The sequence below is a fragment of the Empidonax traillii genome, unplaced genomic scaffold (assembly GCF_003031625.1).
Source record: "Empidonax traillii isolate 1590-97213 ecotype Southwest subspecies unplaced genomic scaffold, ASM303162v1 scaffold1042:size202023, whole genome shotgun sequence".
Classification (NCBI taxonomy): domain Eukaryota; kingdom Metazoa; phylum Chordata; class Aves; order Passeriformes; family Tyrannidae; genus Empidonax; species Empidonax traillii.
Window position 1 is genome coordinate 31,088 of NW_020956235.1, and position 23,679 is coordinate 54,766.

A 23,679-nucleotide genomic window follows, 5' to 3' on the forward strand; every position below is an offset into this window, starting at 1 on the left:
GCAGCTCTGCTACAGACTCTTCTGGAAGGTGCCAGACAGGATTGTGTTGTTGGAGAAATGACACACTAGAAGTCATCACAGATTTTAACTGAATCACAGGGTTTTTCCCTTATTCAGGAGAATTTAAAGATTGTCCATGACAGCACTGATGTAACAGGAACAAAGTTTATAGGGAAAAAGCAGATTTCTGATAAGGTTATGGCTGATTGATTGATTGATTATTGGCCTAATTTCAATAAATGCCTTTTTTTATATATATATAAAATTTTTGGAAACAACTTTAAAGTCTGCTCCAGTTTCAAAACTTTGAAGTAGAGGTTGAGACATCTATCTAAAACATTACAAGACCGTGGTGTAAGGTAATACCATACAACTAATTTCAAGTGCAAGTGAAATCCCAGCACCTTATCTGGGGCTGTTCCCGTGCTTGGGAGACTTCCAGTCCTGTAACTGGTGGGGTTTCGATGCAGTTACAAATGTGAATGTCAGTAACACTGGTTTTAAAATGTGGTCATGAATTTTGCAAGAACTAGTGCCATTTGGGGAGGGTTATTTTTTTGTTTGTTTGTAGGGGGTTTGTTTGTTTGTGTGTGTGGGGTTTTTTTGTTGTTTTGTTTTGTTTTGTTTTGTTTTATTCAACAAAAGGGTTTGGTTTTCTTAAAGCAAACCTGCAAGGGGAGCGTGGGAGTAGCTTTTGTTCCCGCGACATGGATTTTCGCAGAGGTCCGTTCAGGGAAACCTCGGGAAACACCAGTGTGTCCCACGCAGCCCCGGTGCCAGCCGTTGCCAGCCTGCCTGTGCCTGCCGGTGGATCCTGAGGGAGGCACGGAGGGGCTCGGCCTGCCCGCCGGGGATGGAGCCCGGCCGCCAGGCCCCGCTCGGCGCCCGGCCGACAGCGGGCACCGCTGCCTCCGGCTCCAGCCCCTCCGCTCCCCGGCCCCGCGGCCCGAGCCCATGCCCGGCCCGGCGGAGGGGGCTGGCGGGGGGCCTGGGCAGGGGGACCCCCCGCCGGAGCACAGCGCTGGCGGCGCCCCTTCCCCACCCCAGCGGCCCCGCAGGTGCGTCTGGGCCGCGGCTCGGCCGGGCGGGTGAGGCGAGCGGGGCGTGCGGGCCCTGCCGGCGGGGACGCCCGGGGGTCCCGCTGCCCTGCCCGGCGTGGGTCTCGCCCCTGCCTGGCATGGGCGAGAGGGGTGCCCGGAGCCCCAGGCAGCGCCCTCTGTCCTGCAGCGCCCTGAGGGGGCCGCGGGCGGAGCGGCCCGGCCGGGTCCTGGAACCGCCGTCCCGGCCCAGCGAAGGCAATCTCGGAACGGTTTTGCCTGTTTATACAAAGAAGTAGCTTCCTCCCCCGCCTCTCCCCCCCCTTTTCTTTTTTTAACTGCTGTATGTCTGTCCTGTGAGTGGACTTGAGCTGTTTTTCCTAAGTTAAGCGGAGCTGGGGAATGGTCTCGAGGCTGACTTGTTTTCCTGACTCTCCCTAACCTTCCATCCCCTGCACATTAGCTGACTGAAGCTGGGGAGAGCAGAGGCTTTGGAGTTCGGTGTCAGACAGTCGCAGCTGACATTAGGAAACTTATAGGGCCATGTGTACCCACAGAGTTAGTAAGACAAAAACTACCGTGTATATATGGCTGTCAAGGATCTACTGTTTGTTGGTGTGTGAGGAACTGTGTCCAGGGAGTGAGGAAAAGGTTAACTAAAACATCTTGTCCAAGAGCTTCCTCAGAGCATGAGCATAAGGTGTTTGTTGTCTCTCACCCATGTTCTCTTCAGGTACTCTTCCAATGGATTTCCTGTGGGCTTAGTCTTAGATGTGCTGGATGCTTCAAACACAGAGCCTATCAGAGCAGCTGAGAGCTCTACTCTGAGTGTAAAAAACATAGCAAGAAACGTGAATGCCTCCGGGCCTCCTACCTCACACTGCCTGACTGTAAAGCAGTATAGTCCGATTTAGTTCCCCAGTCTCACCTCTGGTTTGCACTCTGCTGTTTGAAATCTGCAATCTCCTTTTCTTTATTGCTATTGTTTGTATGTGGATACAGTAACTTGTGTTATGGGAGTTTATCTGCATCTGTAATTATAGGTGGCTTTGGAAGAGAGATTTGTACATCCCTTTGCACAGATAAGGTACACAAGAAGCACCCCTTTTGCCTTGGGATGCTACATGTAGTGCTTGTTGAACTGTTATGCTTATCAGTGAGTAGTCCTGATTCATTGTCATCAGTTTAGTGGATTATGACTTGGAAGCAGAAGTGGGGAGAAACTTTGTCTGTTTTCTGTGCTTTAACAACCAGTGTCGTCCTGAGATAGATGCTGCTTACCACATGAACTCTAGGTGTAGTAGCTGTTGGCTAAATTTTAGTCATGGGTGTCTTTAACTTCCCTTCTTCTGCATACCCTGTTATTACTATAACTTGTAAATTTCATCAAGCTTAAGGAAAACAGTGTGGAATTATGTTGGCAGGAATTTGGAAACTTTATTGCCACAAGTTTCTGCTTTGTAGGATGGAGTTGTACCTCTAGTTAGCCAGATCACTGAGAGTATGTATATATTTTTAACATGGAATCATGTTAAGTGTGCTAAGACTGCTGGACTTGGGTCCAACTAAGGTTGATTTAGCATGTGTATGACTCAGGAATATTATAAACTTTGATTTTATGGTTTTCTGTCCTCACATTATATCTCCATCTGCTTTAGTGACCCTGTAACACAACAGATTCCTATTTCATTTGAAAAATTTCTTAACAATGAAAAAGAATTACTTCTGAACTTTGAAGGCCATTCTGGTTTAGTACTGTGATGGCTTCCCTGGGACCTTTAAAGGTTTTTTCCCCATCAACTGCATAATCTGCTTGAGATCCAACTCATTTCTTCCACAAAGGCAGGATCTTTTATCTCTTCGCTGGGAAGCTCTTCTTCCCAGCTGAACTTCATATTAATCAAACTTGGTGTACTCTGCTTGGCACAATGTTCAGTAATCCCGGCAGCAATTCACAGTGTTGCAGCCGTGCAGTGTATCTGCACAGGGCAGAACACTGTCATCTCATCGTTATTAGGGTGACATTTCCCTTTTGGAAAAGTATGTTCATCACATCATCCTAATAGCAGTGTATCTTGTGGCTCAGCAAATTCGGCTGTGGCAAAGAAGCCACAAAGAGTAATTGGGAAGTCTTCAAGTTAAAAGTCCTGACACCACAGACATAGTTCACTTGCTACATATTCTAAACAGGAATATTTGTGTTCCTCTGGAGAGGGTGTTCGAGTTCCAGGTCCCTGTTAGATGGTGTCCATGTTTCTATGAAGTTGTATACAAGTTTGCTGGTGAAATTAGTGTAAAAGACCCTGATATGATTTTTTTCTTTTCTAAGCACAAAGAGTTTCAGTTTGGTTTAGGTAATCTGGTACTTTATTCTAGTGAAGAATAGTGTTTTCTTTTGATAACAGTTTGTTCTGTCTCAGTATAGCTTCATACAATTAATTTATGTTTGCTCCATGGATTCATCAGTGCTGCATCTAACATTAGGGATGTTGGAGCTTAGCTGCCTCCACAGGAAACTGTTTGCCTGAAGCCTTTGTAAAGAAATGGGAAGAACTGCTTTGACAGGGTTTGAAGTTCTTAGTTTTGGAGAGCAAATCCTGGGGAAGAAGAATGAGACGTGGCCTCCGCCAGGTGAGCTGCCAGAATTCAGGAAGGAACACTGGTCCATTGTCTGGAGCATGCTGGGCTGGTTGGATACTGATTTGTGCTGGTCTTGGAGAAGGGAGAAATGGGCTGAGTGTCATCCACGTTCAGGAAAGGGGGAGTGCTGACTCGGTATGGGGCATTTCATGGCTGCCTGCTGGAGAAGCAGCAGCTTGTGTTCCTTCTTTCCCCTCCAACTCTGTGCCGCCATCTGCCGTTGCCACTACGGTTTATTGTGATGGTGGGCAGGAAAGGGAAGAGGAAAGAAATGATACTGAGCAAGTATGTCTGGCCTGGGGAGAAGAGGTATGTATTTTACCCTGAGAGGTGTTGGGGAGTGCAGGGAAAAAGCTTGAGAATGGTACTGAACTAAAATATGTAGCAAAAGGGAAGATCCTTTCCATTTGATCAGAGTATCACCTTTTTTTTTTTTTTTTTTTTTTTTTTTTCCAGACTGGCAGAACCCCCAAATTTTGCTGTTTTGTGCTGTTAGACCTGAAATATTTATCAGCACTGAATCCATGCCTGGCTTTTTGTGCTAAAGCTAAGCTGCTAGGTTCCTATAGTTCTCTTATTCTTCCCCAGACAGTAAGACTAGTTTGATTAAAAAAAAAAAAAAAATTATTCTATCTTTAAATTTGTTCTGGCTTAGCCCTCTTCTGAACACCTCCAAGTATTATCATAAAAGCATGTTTTAGCAACCAGAGCAAGTAGGGTAAATCCAATACTTTGGGTGTGTTTTACGTGGGACTTTTTTGCGTTCAACTAACACTGGGCGTTTTTATTTTTCTTTTTCTTGAAGCCCCATTCCACTTCTGGAGAAGATAGCTTTTATTTTATTGTTCATGTAGGATGTGTAGAGAATTTAAGAAATGCACTTGGGATTATGGAGAGTTGAATAATACCTTCAGAAACTCCCAGAATGGATTTCCTGCTTTTAAAATTCTGCTGTTTAGGTACTGTGTTAAATATGTAACACTTAGGCGATTTCTCTCCTCCACTTTTAAGAACAGATATGCAGGTTAGTGGACAAACATTTGGAATTCACTGCAACTCTTTTCAAGATGGTTCTTCTTTGCAAGACATGATGTCTGCTTTGAAATTTCAGTGGTGTCTTTCTTATTAAAGGAGAATTCCTAGTAAGAGATTCTATTCTGTCTGCAATAGTAAAACTTCTTATTAGACACAGAGAATCAGATCTCCCTGTATAGTCTGTTTAGGATCATTTATGGTAAAGCACTGGCTTCTTTGGAATAAATAACAGTCTTTGCACATGCATTGGTGAAAACAAATAAGGTAAGAAAACTCTTATAAATACTTCTCTATATACTGTAAGATGATAGATGTATACACATATAGGGGATACATGGTTTTGCAGGATTAGAGCCTAAAAAAGAAAACAAGTTTTATTGAAAACCTGAAAATGAAGGGAAAAGTTTATTCTAGCAAAATAAAATTCCATTATTCAGCGCAAACTTTTTTTTTTTTTTTTTTTTTTTTTGCAGAGGCAGCGGGATTGTGACTTGCACTTACACAGTCAGCAACTGGAAAAATGCCAGGTTCTAAAAGTAGCTTGGTGTCTTCATATAAGGATGTTAAAAATGATACGTCAGACTTGAATGAAGTTAAAATTTTGGATGAAAAAGGATCTGTTGCAAAAAGAACAGTGACTCTGATTGAGAAGGATGGCTATCCCGACTCCGTATACATGAATGCAGCTAAGATTTTTCAAGGCATTCATACTGAAAAGAGTAAGGATAGAATGCTGGTGCAGTACGGCAATAACTCAGAATCTCCCGTGCTGGCTTTTAAAGATGAGCATTCCAGGCGTGTATCTTATGAACTGGCTTTCAGTGCTCTAAAATGTAAGTACAAAACTTTTCCAAGCATTGCCAACAGAAATGATGCAGCAGGGAAAACATGGGAAAGCAATATGTTCAGTGTCTGCCTGACAGCAGAGATCTGAGGAATTCTTTGGTAAACTGCAGGTTATTACTAGACTACTCATATCCCTCAAATAGTTAAATATAGCTAAGTGTTATTAGCATTTTGTGAAATCAGACATTTAAACCCTATACTTTTTCATGTAAAGGAATTATATAGAGTTGTTACTCTTTGTGATTGAATTTGCCCTTAATTTTCATGACATTTAAACTCACAGTTTAGTGATTTATAAGGTTTTCTTTTTCTTCCTCGAATTTTGTAGATTTCATAGCCTAACTTGTTAGTATTTTCTTTTTTTTGCAGATCAAGATCTTCTTGAAGAAATATTGTTAGATAGTGGTGTTTACCCATGCCAGTCAATAGTAAGTGAACATTGTTGTGAGGAAATAAGTTCTGTATTTTCTGCACTGATGTAATTAGAATCTTTCCTGAGGATTCTGCAACATTCTTCAAAACAATCTTTGTCATTTTGAACTGTATGACAGGCTCAGACTGAAATATTGCTGACTATTTTAGATAGTTGTCCAAAGCATCCCTCTCCAAAGTACTAGATATGTTGTTTGTGAGATTCTGTTGTACTTTACAACCCTTTGAAGGGAATCAAAACCTTCAAAGAAAGAAGATGGAAGAGTGAGCCATAATCTTTTTCTGCAGTGCTTGTCAGATTGTCCATGTGCTTTCCTTTCCATCTGTGTCCCCTTGTGAGCAGGGAAAAAAAATCATGTATCCTTCCTGTCCTTGGGAGTTAGAAAGCGTGGAGTGAACCCCATCAGACAAAGAAATGCTTTGAAACCACATTTAATTTCCTGGGCAAACTGTACTGTATACAATATTGTACTGGCAAAAATTGTTCCAGGTTACTCTCTGAACATACTTTCCTGCTTTGACATGAAAAGAAATTCTAGGCTTTACAGAGTAATTTGCTGTTCCTTCAATGGAAGGTCTTTGATGCCTTTGAAAGCTGCAAAATGAACTTGAACTGATAGTATTTGTGGAGATTGATGTGAGCAGGCAAATGATTTAGCACCTTTGTCTTGTTTTTGTAAGGAAGTAAGACTTACATGCTAACATTCCATGTTTGGTGGTATTTCCCTAATAACTCTAGTTTTCTAAATAATTTTGGTCATATTTGTGAGAAGGTGAGCATCTTAAAAGGCATAATAACTGTAGGAATTTCATGGAAAGAGGTAGACAGTAGTAACAGACGTGCTGTTAATTATTGTCTATAGGCAGATGATACTCCCTGGTGTTAAAATTTAGACATGGGAAGGAGATTTTACATAATTCCCAACACCAGAATGGTTATTACAGTTGAGCTTGTGGGGTACCACATACAGATGAATCCTACAAGAAATGAAATGTAGACAAGAAGTTTTTGTTAGCTTTGCTATTCAATTCCTTAATGAGGAGAACACAATTTCAATTTTTCAATTCTGATAACATTAGAAGTTGTTAAGATGTAGTGTTTTATCTGTGTATGGAGAGTGTTTTTAATTTTGGTAAGCTAAATAACTTACAAGATGTGTATTTTGAGTATTTAGAAAAAACAATCTTCAATGTTTTATTAGCTCTCCGTACAGAATTACTTTTTTATTCTTACAAATAAGCACTTCACTGGAGTTTTTAATGCCTCTTATATGGTAGACTGCTGTTTGATATGGAACTTTTTGCAGAAGTAAGGCACACTTTGTGTCACTTTGGCTATCCAGCTGCTTTTCTGTTGCAGCCAGATGAGTTAACCAGCTTGCTTGTTGTGATGCTTTATGACCTACAAGACCGAAAGTTTGAAGCACGAAAGATTTTTGACCAAGAGGAACCTGTAGAAGAAGTTCGGGAAATAGGGCATTATTTATACAGGTATATGTGCAAAGAGCTTTTTTTGTAGATATATATTAGCAAAAATGCAGATTTGTATAACCTGTACCTTTTAAAAATAATTATTAAGCATGTCTTCTATTTTCAAATTTTGTGGACTTTATTTTTAATGAGAACCTAGTTTGAAGGGAAACTTTCATATATATATATATATATATACACACACACACACATATATATATAGTTAAGAAAAATAAACCTACAAACCATCCTTATATTATGGATTATTTTACTAGCATCTTATCTTATTTTTGGCGTTGTTGAAACTTTTTTCATACAATTTTAGGAGAGAAATTAAATATTCAGTAAATGTTCATAAATATGTGTGTAACAGAATCAAGAGGTCATGGAGTAGAATAACATCCATCTATTTAGCAGTACTTCTATTATGGAACTTTATTTTACATACCCTTTTTTTTGTTCTAATTTTTAAAAATAATAAATATTTAACAAACATTTTAATATTTATTATTTCTTTCATCAGTCAGTTGAGGAACTCTAAAGGCATTTATTAGACAAAATTGTGCTGTTGCTAGATTTAGAGTAGCCCAAAAACTTAATGAATATCTTAAGTGCAAGGTATTTTTGGAGGGCAGTGAGTAATATATCTCAAGCAGTTCACCAACAATTTTTATTTGCTTTGAATTATCATGTATCAAGAGCTTGTGGGGATAAAAGACTGGGAATATTTTCTCGGACTCCTGGTTGCCATCATACCTGTATTGGTGTTGTTTCTGTACAATGGGTCAGCTTTCATCAAATGCTCATTCTGCACATATATGTATGTACATTTTCAAACATTCAAATGAATATCATTGTTGTATTCCACAGATGGAAGTTCCAAAATATATTGGATTGGGGTTTTCTAAGCTGTTTGAGAAAGTGAATGCATTTGAGAGTCATCTGTCATAACTCCACTCCCAGCTGCATTTAAATAAAATAATCTTAGCTATGGACTTGCCTCTACCTTTGTCTGGGATAGGAAATGTTCTTATTAAACTTGTGACTGTCTTTTTGTAGTTGTAAGACCAAATTGGCAGCTGCACTGGCACGATGTCGCATTAAATACGATGCTCTTTCAATTGAACACTTTGTACCAGAAACCATATGGAAGCAGGAACAAAGGGTTTCTGCTTTACCTTTCTGTGTTTGGATAAACACATTTAAAATCAGGTAAGGACTTTAAAGTATCATCTGATATTGATGTTTTTACATATGGAGTGATGTAGTTTGCTCCATGTTCTCTTTAGAATTCCCAGGTTGTATTTTTACCAGTAATTTAAAATTCTTACAGGAAATTCTGATTAGTCTAGCTCCATTGTATTATGTTTGCTTGTAGTTTTTATGTATTGCAGTAATGGTATTCATACCCTGTAACAAGGTTGTGAAACAGTTCTTCTTACTATTTTGTTGCTTGTGTGGGTCTTTAACCAAATAAATAAGGAAATAAAGTTAAAAAAAAAAATGGATATATGAACTTGATGACAAAAGATAGACAAAACACCTTTAAAAGTGGGTGTATTAGTGTAAGCCATAATCTTGGCAAAGGGTGTTGAGATACAATACTTAAACTGGTGTTTATTCTGTAAGGTTGTTGTAAGCTTGAAATAAAAATACACTTTAAAAAATTCTTATATTCTGTAGACTACTTTATATAGTCTGTACCTCACTATAACTGGTGTTCCCAGTTTGTACTAACAGATACATGAACCATACCAGATTATCCTGTTATCTGTTTTGTTAGGCAGGTAATTCATTTTATAATGTTTTCAAGAATTTTGTTTTCCTACTCTGGTCTTGGACCAGTGTTTGGTGCTTAGAAGATAATGTGTCTTACTCTGGTTGTGACTTTGCAAGCCTTAAATAAGACTGAACTAAAAGCTGCTGCATTCATCCCACATTTAATGTACCACATAAGGCTGTGGCACGGTCTGAAATGGCATTTCAACAAACAAATGTTGCTACATATACCTTTAACTCTTTATGATATTTGAATTGCTAACCTCAGCAGTTATGCCTTCGTTCCATTTACACAAGGATTCTTTCAGTTATCAACCATTAAAATCATTGGTGACTTGGGCTAAATTGAAAGCAATTGAAAGAGCTAAAGCATTTCAGCAGTAAATTTACTACAGTGTCTCCTGAGCACATGGACATTTCTGTTTTGATGCTTAGAATCATCCTCTGGAGACACATACATCTTTTTTAATTTATTTTGTCAAACTTATTAACTTAACTGTTTCAAACCAGAACTTATATGCCTAAAATATAGTAACCCCTCCTGCAGGCAGTATGGCATTGTATACCTATGTATGTATGCATATGCATGCACACACTAATAGTATAAAATTCATATAATCAATGTAAACTGTGTTGCTTAAGTAACTCTTGTATATTTAATGGTCAGAGTTGTATGTTAACAGCCTTGAAGATGTTATCAGCAATTTGGAGATGAAGGGACTCAAAAAGGTTGAATCTGTGTCAGACTTTAACCATTATACATATGCCATGGACCAACATTGCCATGATGTATTGGTTTTTCCTTCCTCTCTTAAAGAAGAATTGCTTAATTTAGATCTTTTTGCAGATTGCAAACTCCTACTGCAGGTGAGTTGATGTCACCCTTGAGTCAGATGATCTGCAGACTAAAGTAATTGCTTTGCATTTGAATGAGGTTGTGTATTGAGTGACTATCCTATTAAATCAGTCAGGCAGCAACATACTCTCATAAGGTTTTGGTTATTTTTAGTAATTAGAAGGTTACAAACTCATTCACTTAATAAATTTAGCATGCAAATGTCAATGCTTATAATTGATAGGTACAATAAAGTTAGTAGAATGTTTTAAATTTATTCTTAAAACTGTTGACATTAAATATAAAACGTGATCAGAGAGGCAGTCTCCCTTCTAAAAAATGTGAAGAAAGTTTTGATGTATCTCCAAATGCTTTCCCGCAGTTAGTAGATATTGGCATGCCACTGTAGTATATTGTGAACTTAATGTGGGTACATAAACAATGATGTGAACTTAAAGGTTTAGCACTTTTTTCCCCCTCCTTCCGTTTATCATCAGTGTTTGTCAGATTTGGTGCAAGACCTTGTATCTGTGGTCAGTATCTTTACTCCTTGCCTTTTTAAGCAGTTTGATGGAGATGATGTTTTCTCTTAATCACCAGTGGTATGAGACCATTTACTCCTTTTGAGTGGTCCCTGTGGAATGTCCCAGCATTCCAGTCTGGCTTTGTGTTGTTCAGATTTCAACAAAATTTTGATCTTTGATCTGTAAGGGCTTCATTTCTCCTGTAATGATTGTCAAGAGCTATGTGAATAATTTTGCATTTCTGTCTTAAACTGCCTCTGAGAATAAATTCTGCCTGTTCTGAATTGTGGCCTATGTTCTTTTCTGGCTGTTGCTAGGAGTTCTTCATCCCTCATGGGGATGATATGCATTCTCTCTTTTCACCTATGGATATTATACTTTTTAAATGTATTATTTAGAATTAAGTTATTTAAATTTATTGAGTATTTGGTTTTATACTTTATTTAATTCTGGATTAGCAGCTGTCTCTGGTTAGTTTTTTCCTCCCTTTCCCATTTCCTATGAAAACAGTTAAATACTTTGCTTATTTGGAAAAGAAGGTTGGCATTCATAGAAACAAAAATAACTGGTTGTACTTAATTTTTTGTCACTGTTTTCCAGGATAAGTCTCGCAGCCTTGCTGTACACTCTGCACAGGCACTGTTGAATCCAGGTGATGACATTATAGTGGCTCACACAGGTTCCCATCTGACCATTGCCCATATGTCAGTGCTGACAAATCATGGCATGTCCACAATTTTTGTTTGTGGTGTGAAATCTTCAGCAAAAGAAGAAGAACTGAGGAATATTTTCAGTCACATGGGATGTGAAAGTAGGTGCTGAAACTGTTGGTATACAAAAAGTGTTGTAATACAGATGTTTGTGACATCTGTAAATACAGCATAATTCTATGAGAATTCAGAGATGCCCTATTAAAGACTTGTCGAGGGCAGTAACAACTTTTTTGCATTGTCACAAGGTGAACTGGCAGCTTATACTTTGGAGGATCTGGGTCTAGCAGGCTCTAGCTCTACTGAAATCTGTGTAACAGCAGAGTCTCTCTCTTCACTTGTATCACCTGTAGGTAGGCTTGTTTGCATTGTATAACTGTTGAGTTCTTCCTTTATTTTGCAGATATTCAGTTGTTACATGAAGACTTTACTGAGCTTGAACCAACAGACCGAAGACTTCAAAAGGCGACAGTTATTTTGCTGATACCACAATGCTCTGGACTGGGTGTTGGCAATCCAATGGAGTTTATTTTAAGTGAACACAGAGGTAACTTTTGATGCAGAAAAGCTCATGCTTTCTGGTAGAAATGAATACATTCAAGTATTGTGGCCTAGACATTATAGGTACTTCAGTAAATTGTATAATTTTATTAAAATCCCCTTTTTTAATTACTATGAAACATATATTAACTTGCATAATTCTCTGCTTCAAGTTGCTAGTACGAAGTTTGAGGGTTATTTTGGGGAGCAGAATGTATATATTTCTTTTTAAAGTAAAAAGACTATGGGCAGAAAATTTATTTCAGTATACCAATATGTATATAATTTTCCATTTGCTTACATTCCTTTATTGACTGTTTGTATAAGTCTGTTCACTGTGCAATTTTCATTAAATAGAAGCAAATAAGAGATACCAGTAATTATAAGTAAAGAAGGAAAGCGAATAAATTAGGCACTCCATTGGTATTCTAATGCGTAAAACCTTCCTTCTAACTGCACTAATAACAACCACGTCTGTTTCTGCAAACAACTGAATTTTAAGACACTAAGTTGCAATACTAAATTTACAGCTCTCTGCTTTTAGATGCAGGATTGCTACAAGACCTTTTCCAGGGATTTGTGTCTGAGGATAAACTCAGTATTCTTGCTGAAAGGCAGCTTAACGAGTTGATTCATGCTCTGAAATGTAAGTGAGCTAGTTCTCCAGTTTCTGGGAGGACCTTGTACTATCAATTCCTAAAAATACATGGATTACTCTATTAATTAACAATAAGCATTAACAATAACCTAAACCCCTGAATAATGTTCGGCTCCAGTCTGAAGGTATTTCTGTGTCCTAGTGTTCAGCAGACATTAACAAATAGTCTTCAGCATTGTGTAGAGAACTGGCTTATGGCTTAGTCATACTCTGATTTGGAAATGCTGCAAGTGCAGTCAGACTCCATCTGCATGCTGCCACTTTCTTCCCCTCTCCTTTTGTAGCTGTGTGAAAAGATGGATACAGCTTTGAATTTGTGCTGTGATCTGCAAATATTTAACATTTTAATTATTAAAAACCAGTAGAGATTGCATACTAATGTGTGCGGGAGGATATTTTTATTGGTAAAAGTGACATCCAGGCATAACTTTTGTGATGCTTTCAGTCCTTACCAAACCACTGTCTGTATGAAGAACCTGAACGGTAGAAAATTTGTTTTGTTTTGTAGTTAACAAAGTACAAGCTATTGTTTACTGCACTTGTTCAGTTTACCCTCAAGAAAATGAACTAGTAGTGAAAAAAGCACTGGAATCTGGAGTGGAAGGAGATAAAGTACAACCATATAGGTATGGAATGAGTAGTTTTATCTATGGAAAAATTCAAGTATAACTTTAAATTGTAGCATAATTCTTGTCTCCTAGACTGATATGTGTCTTGCATTAAATTACTATTTACAATAGTTTTTGCTGCCTGTCATGCCATTCTTTCTGATGTTCATGAGAGTACTTAGCAGTATTCTATTGACTTTTTCATCTAATAGTTTTGTTCATCTGAAATTGAGATGGGAGGAAACCATCACTGGTTGGAAATAACAAAAAGCCATTGCTTTTTTTTTATCAGTATTCAGAGAATGAAGCTAGTTTAAGATAAAATGGAGACTAGAAGTCAAGGAACTTGCTAGTAGGCTCTCAACTTCTGACCTAGAATGATCAGTTTCGAAGGAAAAAGAAATTAAATCTTAAATTGTGAGAATAATATAGAAGAATAAGAACACTAGCTGTAGGATTGCTCGTCCCTGTATTCAGATGAATGACTTGCGGGGAGGATGGGTTACATTAAGAGATCATCCTGTGCAATCATAACAAGTATATATGAAAAAAGTACGTGTTATGTATACTTTATAGTATGTAGTTATATGTAGTTAAAACCTGTCAGCTGTCACCCCTGTCAGACAAAGAAATTGTTACAAAGCTGGTGAGTACTTTCTGGTTTTTCTTTTCCGTCACAGTAGATAAATGCAAACAGTTGGCACTCGCACATAGATACAATAGATGATTACGAGATGCAGGTTAAGAGAGTGTATGTTGCCAAAATCACAGAAGAGTAACACTATATTTTTAGATTTTATATTACCTTAGATGATGTTAATAAGCTGGCTATCGCAGGGAGAGGTACTGTGGCTCAAGATATCATTCAGTGTAATTAAATTTTGCATGATTAAAATGGTAAATGTTAACTGTGGCCAGTCCAAAGAATTTTGAAAAGTTGTATGTTGTTCGTAAGGTTAAGACAAAGTGCAACAAAATGCATTTTTCTTGCAGTGCACTGATAAAAAATAGCCTGGTTGAATTTTTACATTAAGTGGGATGAAATCAGGGCTTGTCTTGCCAGTGGTGCTATGCTAGTCCAAAAGCATCTATGGCTCTTTGCTGTAAACTGTGTTTTCCTTTGGAATTTGAAATTTTGTAGAGTCTGTCACGTCTTGATCTCCATACACCTGTTATGCTATGGGGAGAGCCCAGGGAACCTTGGAATGAAATGGTCTCCAAATTAGTTGAATACAAATAATACATAAATTCATAACACATGTAACAGAATTTGTATTAAAAGAAAAGTTCTCAGAGCTTTAATTATTTTAGAAAAAATTCCCCCTTGTGTAAAACACCTCCCCTCCCCCTGAAGCCAAACCAAAATCTATTCAGTGTTTTGCACAAGGATCATGAAACTTGTTAAACTACCAAATTATACTTTTACTTTCAAAGTAAGGCAATCTCAGATGGTCAGAAAGGGACAATAAAATTAAATTAGGATTTTGGCAGACCTGAGCAAGTTTGTGACTGAAGACTGATTGAGCTCCATAAATAACAATTTCAGAATCAGTTTCTCCTGCACTGTCACACAGTATCTTGGGTGTTTTCATGCACAGTTCTCTCTACAGTAAAGCTGCTGGTAACCAGTGTGAAGAGAGCAGTAATAGAACACCAGAAATAAAATATATAGTGTGATTATGCTTAAGATGTCTTATATGGTTCAAGCCATTTAAGATGCCTGTATTACTTACAACAATTCCTTTTACGCTTTCCTTAGAATTAATTAGAGAACCGACTTGAAACAATGCAGTGTAAAACAATGCAGTATAGAATGAAAAAACTGCTGCAGAATTACTACCCCCAGTGTTTACAGTAGTGTCTTTGAGAGGCAAGTTACACTAATAAAACATCCTATATGATCATCACAAGCCTATTTACTATTATTTTCCTTTTCCAATAAAATCAAGGGCTTTCAGGAAACTCTTACACCAGTTGTACTTATGTGCATTATACCTTTTGGAATTACTCTGCAGTACTGGAGTAGTGCTGAACAAAATAAGGCTCTACTGGAGTTTGGGGTCATATGGCTGGTCTTAGGGCTGTGCAGTTGTAAGAGTGATTTTAAACATGTACCCACTGGCTAAGCTGAGCTTACCTTAAGGATGTGACAGTTTCATAGCAAAGGCTTCACCTTAAGTAAGGGTACACTTTGTGAACAGGTGTGTTTAGAGAGGAATCTAAACCACTCATGCATTTCTCTTTGGTGTATCAAATTGAGTTAATTTCTGCATCATTTTTCAGGGTCAGACCATCCATTGAAGGGATTCCTGGTAACAGTAATTTGTATACATCAATAAAAATTATCCCTTCTTTTTTTTTATATTGAGTGAGCTGATGTAAAATGAAAAATTTCCTGTGTCACAGGACACATGATGCGAGGAGGATGTGAGCCTTGTAGTCTGTTCTATCGAGTTCCAAAGCGTGTGGAAAAAAATTCAGATTATGGTGGAAACTTGGAAACAAATAGTTTTGCAGACTTCCCATTAGAAATGAACTAGCCAGCCAAATCAGGATATTGCTTACAAATATTAAATGTATTTCTCTGTAACCATCTTTGAATAAAGCTCTGTCTCAAGAGGATTAACGGAGCACTGAGGAGGGGCTCTATCTTATAGTCCTCAGTGATGGGAAGAGGAAGGGACTTATAATTGCAAAAGGACATTTTGAGAGTGTTTTTTTCTGTACTTAGGCCTCTTAGTACTAGTTTAGCAGCCTTATGAGCCAAGTCCCTGAGGCCTCTTTATAACAGCTAGGTGTTCCTGGAATATAAGGAAAATATGAAAAAAGGCTGGTTCTTCCTTCCCCACTAATGCACTGCAAAACTGTAAAGCTGGAAAAACATCACTCAATTATTAAAAATATTTTTAGGTTAGCAAATTTTGCTAACTTAAGGTTTTTAGCTTAGATATATTACTTATTATGAGCATATACTATTAACTCAAAGTCAATATCTCTGCAATTTCTGAGCTGCTTAGTGTTTTCAGGTCATTCCCCAACTTCATGGACAACTTGATAACCCAGTAATTTCAGACCTGAGAAAGGACAAACTTTTTGTTATATTAATACATATTTATTATCTGGTGGTTAATATACTTATAACTGGAAAAATTGGGAATTATTGAAAAAATGGGAAAACCCCATTGTTTCTGAACAGGTGAATTCTTATGCCTTTCTTGAATTGCAGTTGTTTAAAATTAAGATAAAGTTATGTCACTGAAAGGCATATTTGGAACTTACTTTTAGTGCATCCTTGTTTATTTCCTTTTATATCTTTAAATATTATTTTCTAGTATTTTCTTTATTTTTTACAGGCTTATTCCTCCTGTTTTTTCTACTTGCTCCGATTCAGAGACTTCCACTGAAATTTTCTTCAAAATGGAGCCATCAGAAATTTCCAGTGGTTGTTTTGTAGCCGTTCTAGAACGAGAGGTAAGCTAAGGAAGTTACCATTTAAAATCACTTCACAGAAGATGACTACTGCAATTTTCCACAAAAGAATAAATGAAATTGAACATTTGAAATAAAATTCCTGGATGCTCTGTAGTTGTCTTAAGACCAAAGGATAGGGAGCAGTTGAAATGTGCCACTTCTGGAATTTTGTGCTGAGCCCAGTTTTCCAGCATGTGCCTGTTGTACTGGAGCTGTTCATGGTCAGAGCAGGCCCATGATCCAAGTCAGTGCCAGCAACACCAACAGGATATGTATTGTTCTCACACCTTGGAATGAAACACATAGGTTGATTGGACTCATGATAAATGGTGTCTAGTAAAGTTATTTGTTATTTGTGTCACCGGGATTCAGATGAAGTCTTAAACCGTATGGGTGACACTATTATAATTTGAGTGAAATAGGTATGAATATGTTTCCTTCCCAAACTAAGGCATATGCAAATCTGGCTTGAAAGACAGGAGGCTTTTGCTGAGTAAGCAGAAAAATGTTGTCACAATTCCTGAGGAAAGGCCTTAAAGGGCTAGTTTGCATCTCTGAGTGCCAACATTTTCCTCTTGTGTCTGAGAGAAGCAAGAATTTTTTAACCAAACGAGGAAGGGGTGGGGGGTGGCAGCAGCTAAGTAGAATTTTATTGCAAATTTATGACAGAAGATCTCATTTGATCATTTGTGTTATTTTCTGTCATACTGTGATCACAGTGCTTGAAAGAACCTTGTCTCGTAGGGAAAATTAGGAGAGAAGATTTTATTAAGAGTAAGAGAATCACACATGAAAAGCCTTGAATTTACCTATTATTGATCTTCTTCTTTTCAATATAAAATATTTTCAACTTGGCTCCCTGAGTTTTAGTTAATCATGCTGTGTACATCTGTTTACCACATGTCTCCCTCCAGAGAAACAAGTACTTTTGTTTCAGGTAAAAAAATTTGAATAATTTTTGTCAAATTCTAATGCATAGAAGCAATTGCTCCTATGGCCAATTTTTAGGTGATTTGGGAAATGAACATTCTCCATGAGGCACAAAACATGTACTTAAAACTTAAACTGAAATTTCTGGTTTACAGAAACCCTCTTCTTAGCAAGTTCTAAGCAGTTTCTTCCCTATTTTTCCTCTTTATATGCTTGGATGCTGAGCTGGTTCCTAGTTAATCAAGTCTGATAATTCCTTACTTATGTATTATGAGGGAAGATTTTCATTATAGTGAAAATTATTTTCGCTATATTTTCCTATAGTGAAAATTTGTATTTTCATATAGCAAAAGTTTTTAATGTTTAATGTTACTGATAACGTTTCTGTATTTTAGTTACTATTTCTGATACACAGGCACACACATATGTTATGTACGTGCATGTTATTACAGACACATTACACAGCAGGTCCGTGTGGGAGTGTGCTGGTTTTGGCTGGGGCAGGGTTAATTTTCTTCCCAGTGGCTGATGTGGGGCTGTGCTTTGCATTTGTGCTGAACACAGGGTTGATAGTACAGAGATGCTTCTGTTACTGCTGAGCAGGGCTAACACAGAGCCAAGGCCTTCTTTGCTTTTTGTACTGCCACGCTGGTGAGGAGGCTGGGGGTGCCCGGGAAACTGGGAGGAGACACAGCCGGGACAGGTGACCCAGACTGACCAAAGGCACATCCCGTACCATGTGACATCACGACCAACATATAAGGCGGGGGGAAGAAGGAGGAAGTGGGGATATTTGGAGTGATGGCACTTGTCTTCCCAAGTAACTCGTCTTATGAACCCAGGAGTTTTCTGGCTTTTACCCTTCTGATTGTCTCCCTACCCTGCTGGTGGGGGAATGCGTTACCTTGGTTGCTGGTTGGGGTTAAACCACAAGTCAGACATGCAGTACAGAGGCTGGAACTGAGCTTAACCTCTTTGGGCTGGTGGAGAACAAAGTTTCTGAGGAGGAAATGCTCTGATACTCTGTACACAACAGTCACGTTCTTTATTTCATGAATAAATAGTTTGGTTAGCATTTATCACATGTGACTTAAGTCCTTCTGCTAGACTCTGCCACAGTTTTCTCATGGAATAAATTCTAAGCAGCTCTGTGTTGTGACTTAGATTCATTGTTGTTTCCTTTGAAATTTGCAGAAAGATTCTTCTAAAAAAGTGCCTGCTAAAGACATTTTGGCTTATGCTGCAGAAAAAGGACTACTAGATAGCATTTCTGAAGGAAAACCAAAAGAAGAGAAAAAGCAGAAAGTAAAACGACGTAAACGTACTGACAGAAAGCCAAAGGCTGCAGAGCCCCTTCACCATCAAACTGGAGCTCATGTTAAGGCCGAAGTTCCTGTGTCTAAAGCAGTCAGTGACACACAACAAAAGCATGTGTGCAGAACAAAAGCAGTCAGTAAAACACAACAAAAGCATGTGCCCCAAACAAAAGCAGTCAGTGACATACAAGAAAAGCATGTGTGCAGAACAAAAGCAGTCAGTAAAGCACAACAAAAGCATGTGCCCCGAAAAAAAACAGTCAGTGACATACAACAGAATGTGTTCAGAGCAAAAGCAGTCAGTAACACAAAAAAGCACATGCCCAGAACAAAAGCAGGCAGTACAGCATCGGTGCCTAAAGGAGTCCCTAACATACCTGTGTCCAAAGCAGTCAGTAACACACGACAGAAGAACGTGCACCAAACAAACAGCCACGATCAGCTGAAGAAATCTGCCGACCCTGACTCACACACAGCTGTGCCCAAAGTGCCAAAGCGCACATCTCATCTGTCCCCTCCGGGCAAGGTGTCTGAGAGACAGACACCTGCTCGAAGGGCAAGACATAAAGGGGTTGTATTGAAGCCTGAGAAAATCACTTCGCCTCCAGAGCGATAACACCATAGGGAAGTTTGTAAGGAAGCAAACTCAGGGTATCAAATCAACCATCACTTTCATAGCCAGACTGGAGCACAGGGTCGAAGTGGTTGAATATTTCCACCACCCCTGTCTAAAATGGTCAAGGCAACTGTGCTTAGACATCTTTGACCATGGCTGTACAAACCTTCAAACTTGGCTCTTCCTTTATACAGAAGGTAAAGATTCCTGTATATTAATCAATACTCTTTGATTACAGCATATCTTTATGCAGGATAATCTTGCTGTGGAAAAGAGAGATGTTATGGGCTATTAGTGTAGAAATATCCAGGTTAGATAGTAATTTTTAGTCCACTACATTTTAAAGTGAATGGAGCTTAGCTGCCTAAGGCTGATCCACTGTTGTGAGGAGCGAGGTCAAAAAACTCTAATCTCTTGCTATATACTTTAAATTGACAAGTTAAATTGTATATCTGAACCCGCCATCATGGCCTAGATCTGTAAGAGTAATCAATTTCAAATGGACATTTTTTTAAAAAGTGAGACTGCGTTTTTTAAGTGGCTACTTTTCTTTACAAGTGCTAGATACCATTTTTGCAAGTTTCCACTTTGATGCATGGAAAATAAGCTTTGCACAGTAAGCCTGCTACTTCACCTTTGTTTCTAAAACTAGATGTGAACTTTTGTACAGGAAACTGGCCAAGTATACTAAAGCCCATGTACAGGCTTTCTAGTACTTACTCCCTTGGTTTCTACTCAGGTGTACTTCGAAATATTAACAATGAAAAATAGATAAAATATTCTCATGTTAAAAATGCTGCATTATCATCATAATGTCACGTCAGACTATGTCATGGCTCATAATTGCTTCTGACCAATTTCTTAACACAAGCAGTTCTTAGTTAAAGAGAGCTGCTACTGTCAAAACAACTTATTTTTATAAATGTTACTGCTAGTCAGCTGAATAATGACTGAACACAGAGTAGTTTGCCTGTCTTTGGAAATAGTCACAGGCTTCTAAGCTGCTCCCTCTTCCCAGCAAAGATAATAACTGGAAAATATCTACAGTTGTTTTATAATCTGAGCAGAGCATAAAGGGAGACACAAAGATACTTTTAACAATAATCTGATTTGTATTTAGAAGTGTTCTAAGAATTAAATAGACAGCATAGCAATATAGGAAGGCAAAGGCAGCTGTAGCCCAGGAGAGAAATTTTCCTCTAGGCAACCACTTAAGATACTTGGCAAGAGTGTTGCCATGAGCAGCAACAAAATGTAGTATGGAATCTTAATTGATTTGACATGTGGGTCTGGATTTAGATGGATCCAGAGAAAATGTTTTAACATCTCTATTTTTTCTCCACCCACACCAGTCAGAGCCGCTGGATCAGCAGTACCTTTATAAGAAAGGATGCAAAAGATACTACACCAGCAGCAAAACCAACTGGCTTGTGTCCATTGGATATTGTTGCTTCATTGAATCACTGAAAATTTCTTGTAGCATTTTAATCTGAGCCAGCTTTCCTAAGCAAAGACATCTCACACCTCCTGCGTATCCCTGTGAGCAATCCATGGTCCTTACCCATTCCATTTACATGGTGAATTTTGCTCTTGTTTTTGAGAAAACCTGTAAGGATAGATTTAGACCTGTGCACATGCAATGTTGTAGAACTGGAAAAAAAGAAATTCTTATGTCAAAACCATCTAGGAGGAGGAGAGATTCTACATGTTGGATAGTAGGAATGGACACTAAGAAGATTTTTTTTTTCTTCCAGTATGGTTGTTAAATGCTTAAAATAAACTTAGACATTCTGTGGTTAGAAATGATTTTTTTTTTTAAATTTTTTATCATTCATTATTAAAGTTAAAATTACTTGTAAAAGAACATACATGTATGTGTCTGATGACAGAATTTCTGGGCCTCTTATGTAATATATGTCATGATGTCCCACAATCAGCCTCACCTTGCTTTCAGGAATTTGCATTTTTTAAATGGTATAGAAATTAAACCAGTTAGAATCTTGATGTCTCAGAGAGTGAATATTTTGACTCTGCAGGTCAGCAGCTTTGTAAGCACTGAGTTCACTTGGTGGAAACATCTGGGACTGGGTCCAGGTGGCTCGTAGATGCTTGTACATTAAGTTAGCACTCAGTGACTTTTTACAGTAAAACTGTATCTTATGTAACTGTTTTTCTGTAATCCAGTTGTTCATTTGTAATTTGCAGCTAGAAACTGTTGATTCAACTTTCCAGATGCAAAAGTCTCCATTGCACTGCTATTGCCTCTAAACCCACCACTATGTTTTTCCCTTCCCTCAAGCACCATTTGGAACAAAAAATAATTTCCCAGTTTCACGGAGCAGTAACAGTTGAGACAATCACTTTATGCAGCTAAATTTATTCTCAGAACAGATTACATTTAAATGTGGAGAAGTGGCCAACAGCAGGGAAAATTGTCCTTTTCTGTGTCAGTCAGGTGCTTTATGTAAGACTGGGCTCCGCTAATAAACAGTGGATGTGTTTCCTTCTTTCTTACCGCTGTTAAACAAACCTGCTTTGGCTGACTGTACACACAAGCTGTAGCAATGCTTTAATTAACCTGCCCAGGAAAGGAGTAATGTGGTCGATGGTAATGCTGAAATGCTGAGGCCATACTCGCTGTTGAAATGAGAAAGTTCTCTTTTCCATGGGTGATACACTAACAGGTTTAGATCTCTAGGTAAATGATCTATGAAATGCTTGATACATTTAGAAAGAAAGAGATGTAGAACTCTCAGTGACACAGAACTGATTAAGCTATTAGATACTCCTTAGTTTTTGCTCCTTTGTCTCATAAGGGCATATTACTTCTGTAGGTACACGTGACTCTGCACAGGAAGTGTATCACTAAAACCTCATTTTACTGTGAATGGATCCTATGCCCTTCCAAGCAATTTTTGTTATTCCCATTTAACCACCCTGTAGGTGGCCTCTGTAGCCTTACATCTCTCACAGCTCCCCTTGCTCCCCTTTAAATGAAACAGTTAAGTGGCTTAAATAAAACCTTCAGCCAGCACTGCAGATTTCAAAAGAAAGGCTTTTATGTCTTAGTCATTGACTGTGAAAATAAATTTCCTTGCTTCTGCAAGGGAGTGTGTTAATGACATGACTGACTGACACGTGATACTTACCTCTAACTTAGTACTTGCATTGAAAAAAAATTAAGAAATTACCTTTGCTTTACATGATTTTTCTACAGATTTCAATAAAAATGTGACTACAAATAATTACAAAGCCCGCCTTTTTTAGGCAACCTATAGTATACAGAGTGGAGAATGTTACAAGAGCACATCCGGTAAAGACAATACATCAACATAATAATGCAGGATATTTCAGTAAAAATAGAATAAATAAAATAAAAATATTTTAAGCTGTATTTAACAGGTTAAGTTAGAATATGGCATCAGACATACAAGGCATAGTGAACATGGCTGCCAGTCTACAGAATCACTAGGTATTATAAAAAATGCATAGATAACTGAAGGGTCGCTATAACATCAACTAGAACAGTGGCAGTTGCTCAAACACACACACCCCATACATACTTTTTTGGCCATGGTAAAAAGAGTGTCTGAATATATTATTTAACAAAAGATAATGGGCTTTGCAATATTAGGCTCTGACTCTGCAAACACCTCGGTGTATATTAAATCTTTTTGAGAATAAGGAGCTCTACTGAAGCAAAAAGGCCACATATAGTCAGACCATTAAGCACACTACTTAAATACTTGCAAAATCAACAACATTTTGTTAACAGACACAAACCTCCTAAAACAAACACTGGTAAGCGAAGTACAGCTTTTCAAATACCCTTCCATCTTCTCAGCCCTTCCTGCAATTGCACACATTGCTACTGAAAGCTAACCAGATGTTCATAGCCTTGACAACACTGGTGCAGAACCTTCACATTGCTGTTCACTGAGTTGGTTTAGTTAGAGTCCAGATCTCTTCTGGGGAGAATCAGCACTGTGCAGGTGCAATGATGAAATTTAATTATACAGCTCAAAATTATTTCACTGTTGTACAACAGCTGCAAATCCCAAATCACGCTGTTCCCAGCTGGAACTTTAAAAAGACACTGTCAAAGTAATTTAAAATAAAATTTGAATCACCGGCACAATGCCAAAAGAGGAAACTTTTATCTCTTAACTTCACAAACATACCTAAAGGTACAGTGTCAGCCACCACATTTTGAGGGCAGTCATCCCTGGAAG

General features: G+C 38.2%; 1 protein-coding gene across 12 annotated transcripts; it reads left to right on the forward strand.

Moving 5' to 3' along the window:
- The first annotated feature begins 941 nt into the window (after positions 1–941).
- Positions 942–21,950, forward strand: NSUN7 (NOP2/Sun RNA methyltransferase family member 7). Of its 12 annotated transcripts, none has more exons than XM_027904344.1 (13): positions 942–1,058; positions 5,186–5,545; positions 5,928–5,986; positions 7,351–7,481; positions 8,520–8,672; positions 9,923–10,106; positions 11,199–11,409; positions 11,712–11,855; positions 12,393–12,494; positions 13,015–13,132; positions 16,468–16,585; positions 18,710–19,133; positions 19,170–21,617. In XM_027904344.1, exons 2-13 carry the CDS (start codon positions 5,233–5,235, stop codon positions 19,445–19,447), a joined length of 2,235 nt encoding a protein of 744 aa, XP_027760145.1. In that variant the 5' UTR covers positions 942–1,058; positions 5,186–5,232; the 3' UTR covers positions 19,448–21,617. The 12 variants fall into 12 exon arrangements, 11 of the variants coding, with proteins under 11 accessions (XP_027760145.1, XP_027760146.1, XP_027760147.1 ...); XM_027904345.1 differs by lacking the exon at positions 942–1,058 and adding an exon at positions 1,249–1,264; XR_003573568.1 differs by lacking the exon at positions 942–1,058 and having other exon boundaries at positions 2,343–5,545; positions 19,170–19,644; positions 20,800–21,950.
- The last annotated feature ends 1,729 nt before the right edge of the window (positions 21,951–23,679 follow it).

Excerpts from the sequence above, each read along its gene's own strand:
- NSUN7 (XM_027904344.1), top strand. The coding sequence starts at position 5,233 with ATGCCAGGTTCTAAAAGTAGCTTGGTGTCTTCATATAAGGATGTTAAA. Across the intron at positions 10,107-11,198 it reads ATTGCAAACTCCTACTGCAG|GATAAGTCTCGCAGCCTTGC; the intron begins GTGAGTTGATGT and ends ACTGTTTTCCAG. Across the intron at positions 11,856-12,392 it reads TATTTTAAGTGAACACAGAG|ATGCAGGATTGCTACAAGAC; the intron begins GTAACTTTTGAT and ends CTCTGCTTTTAG.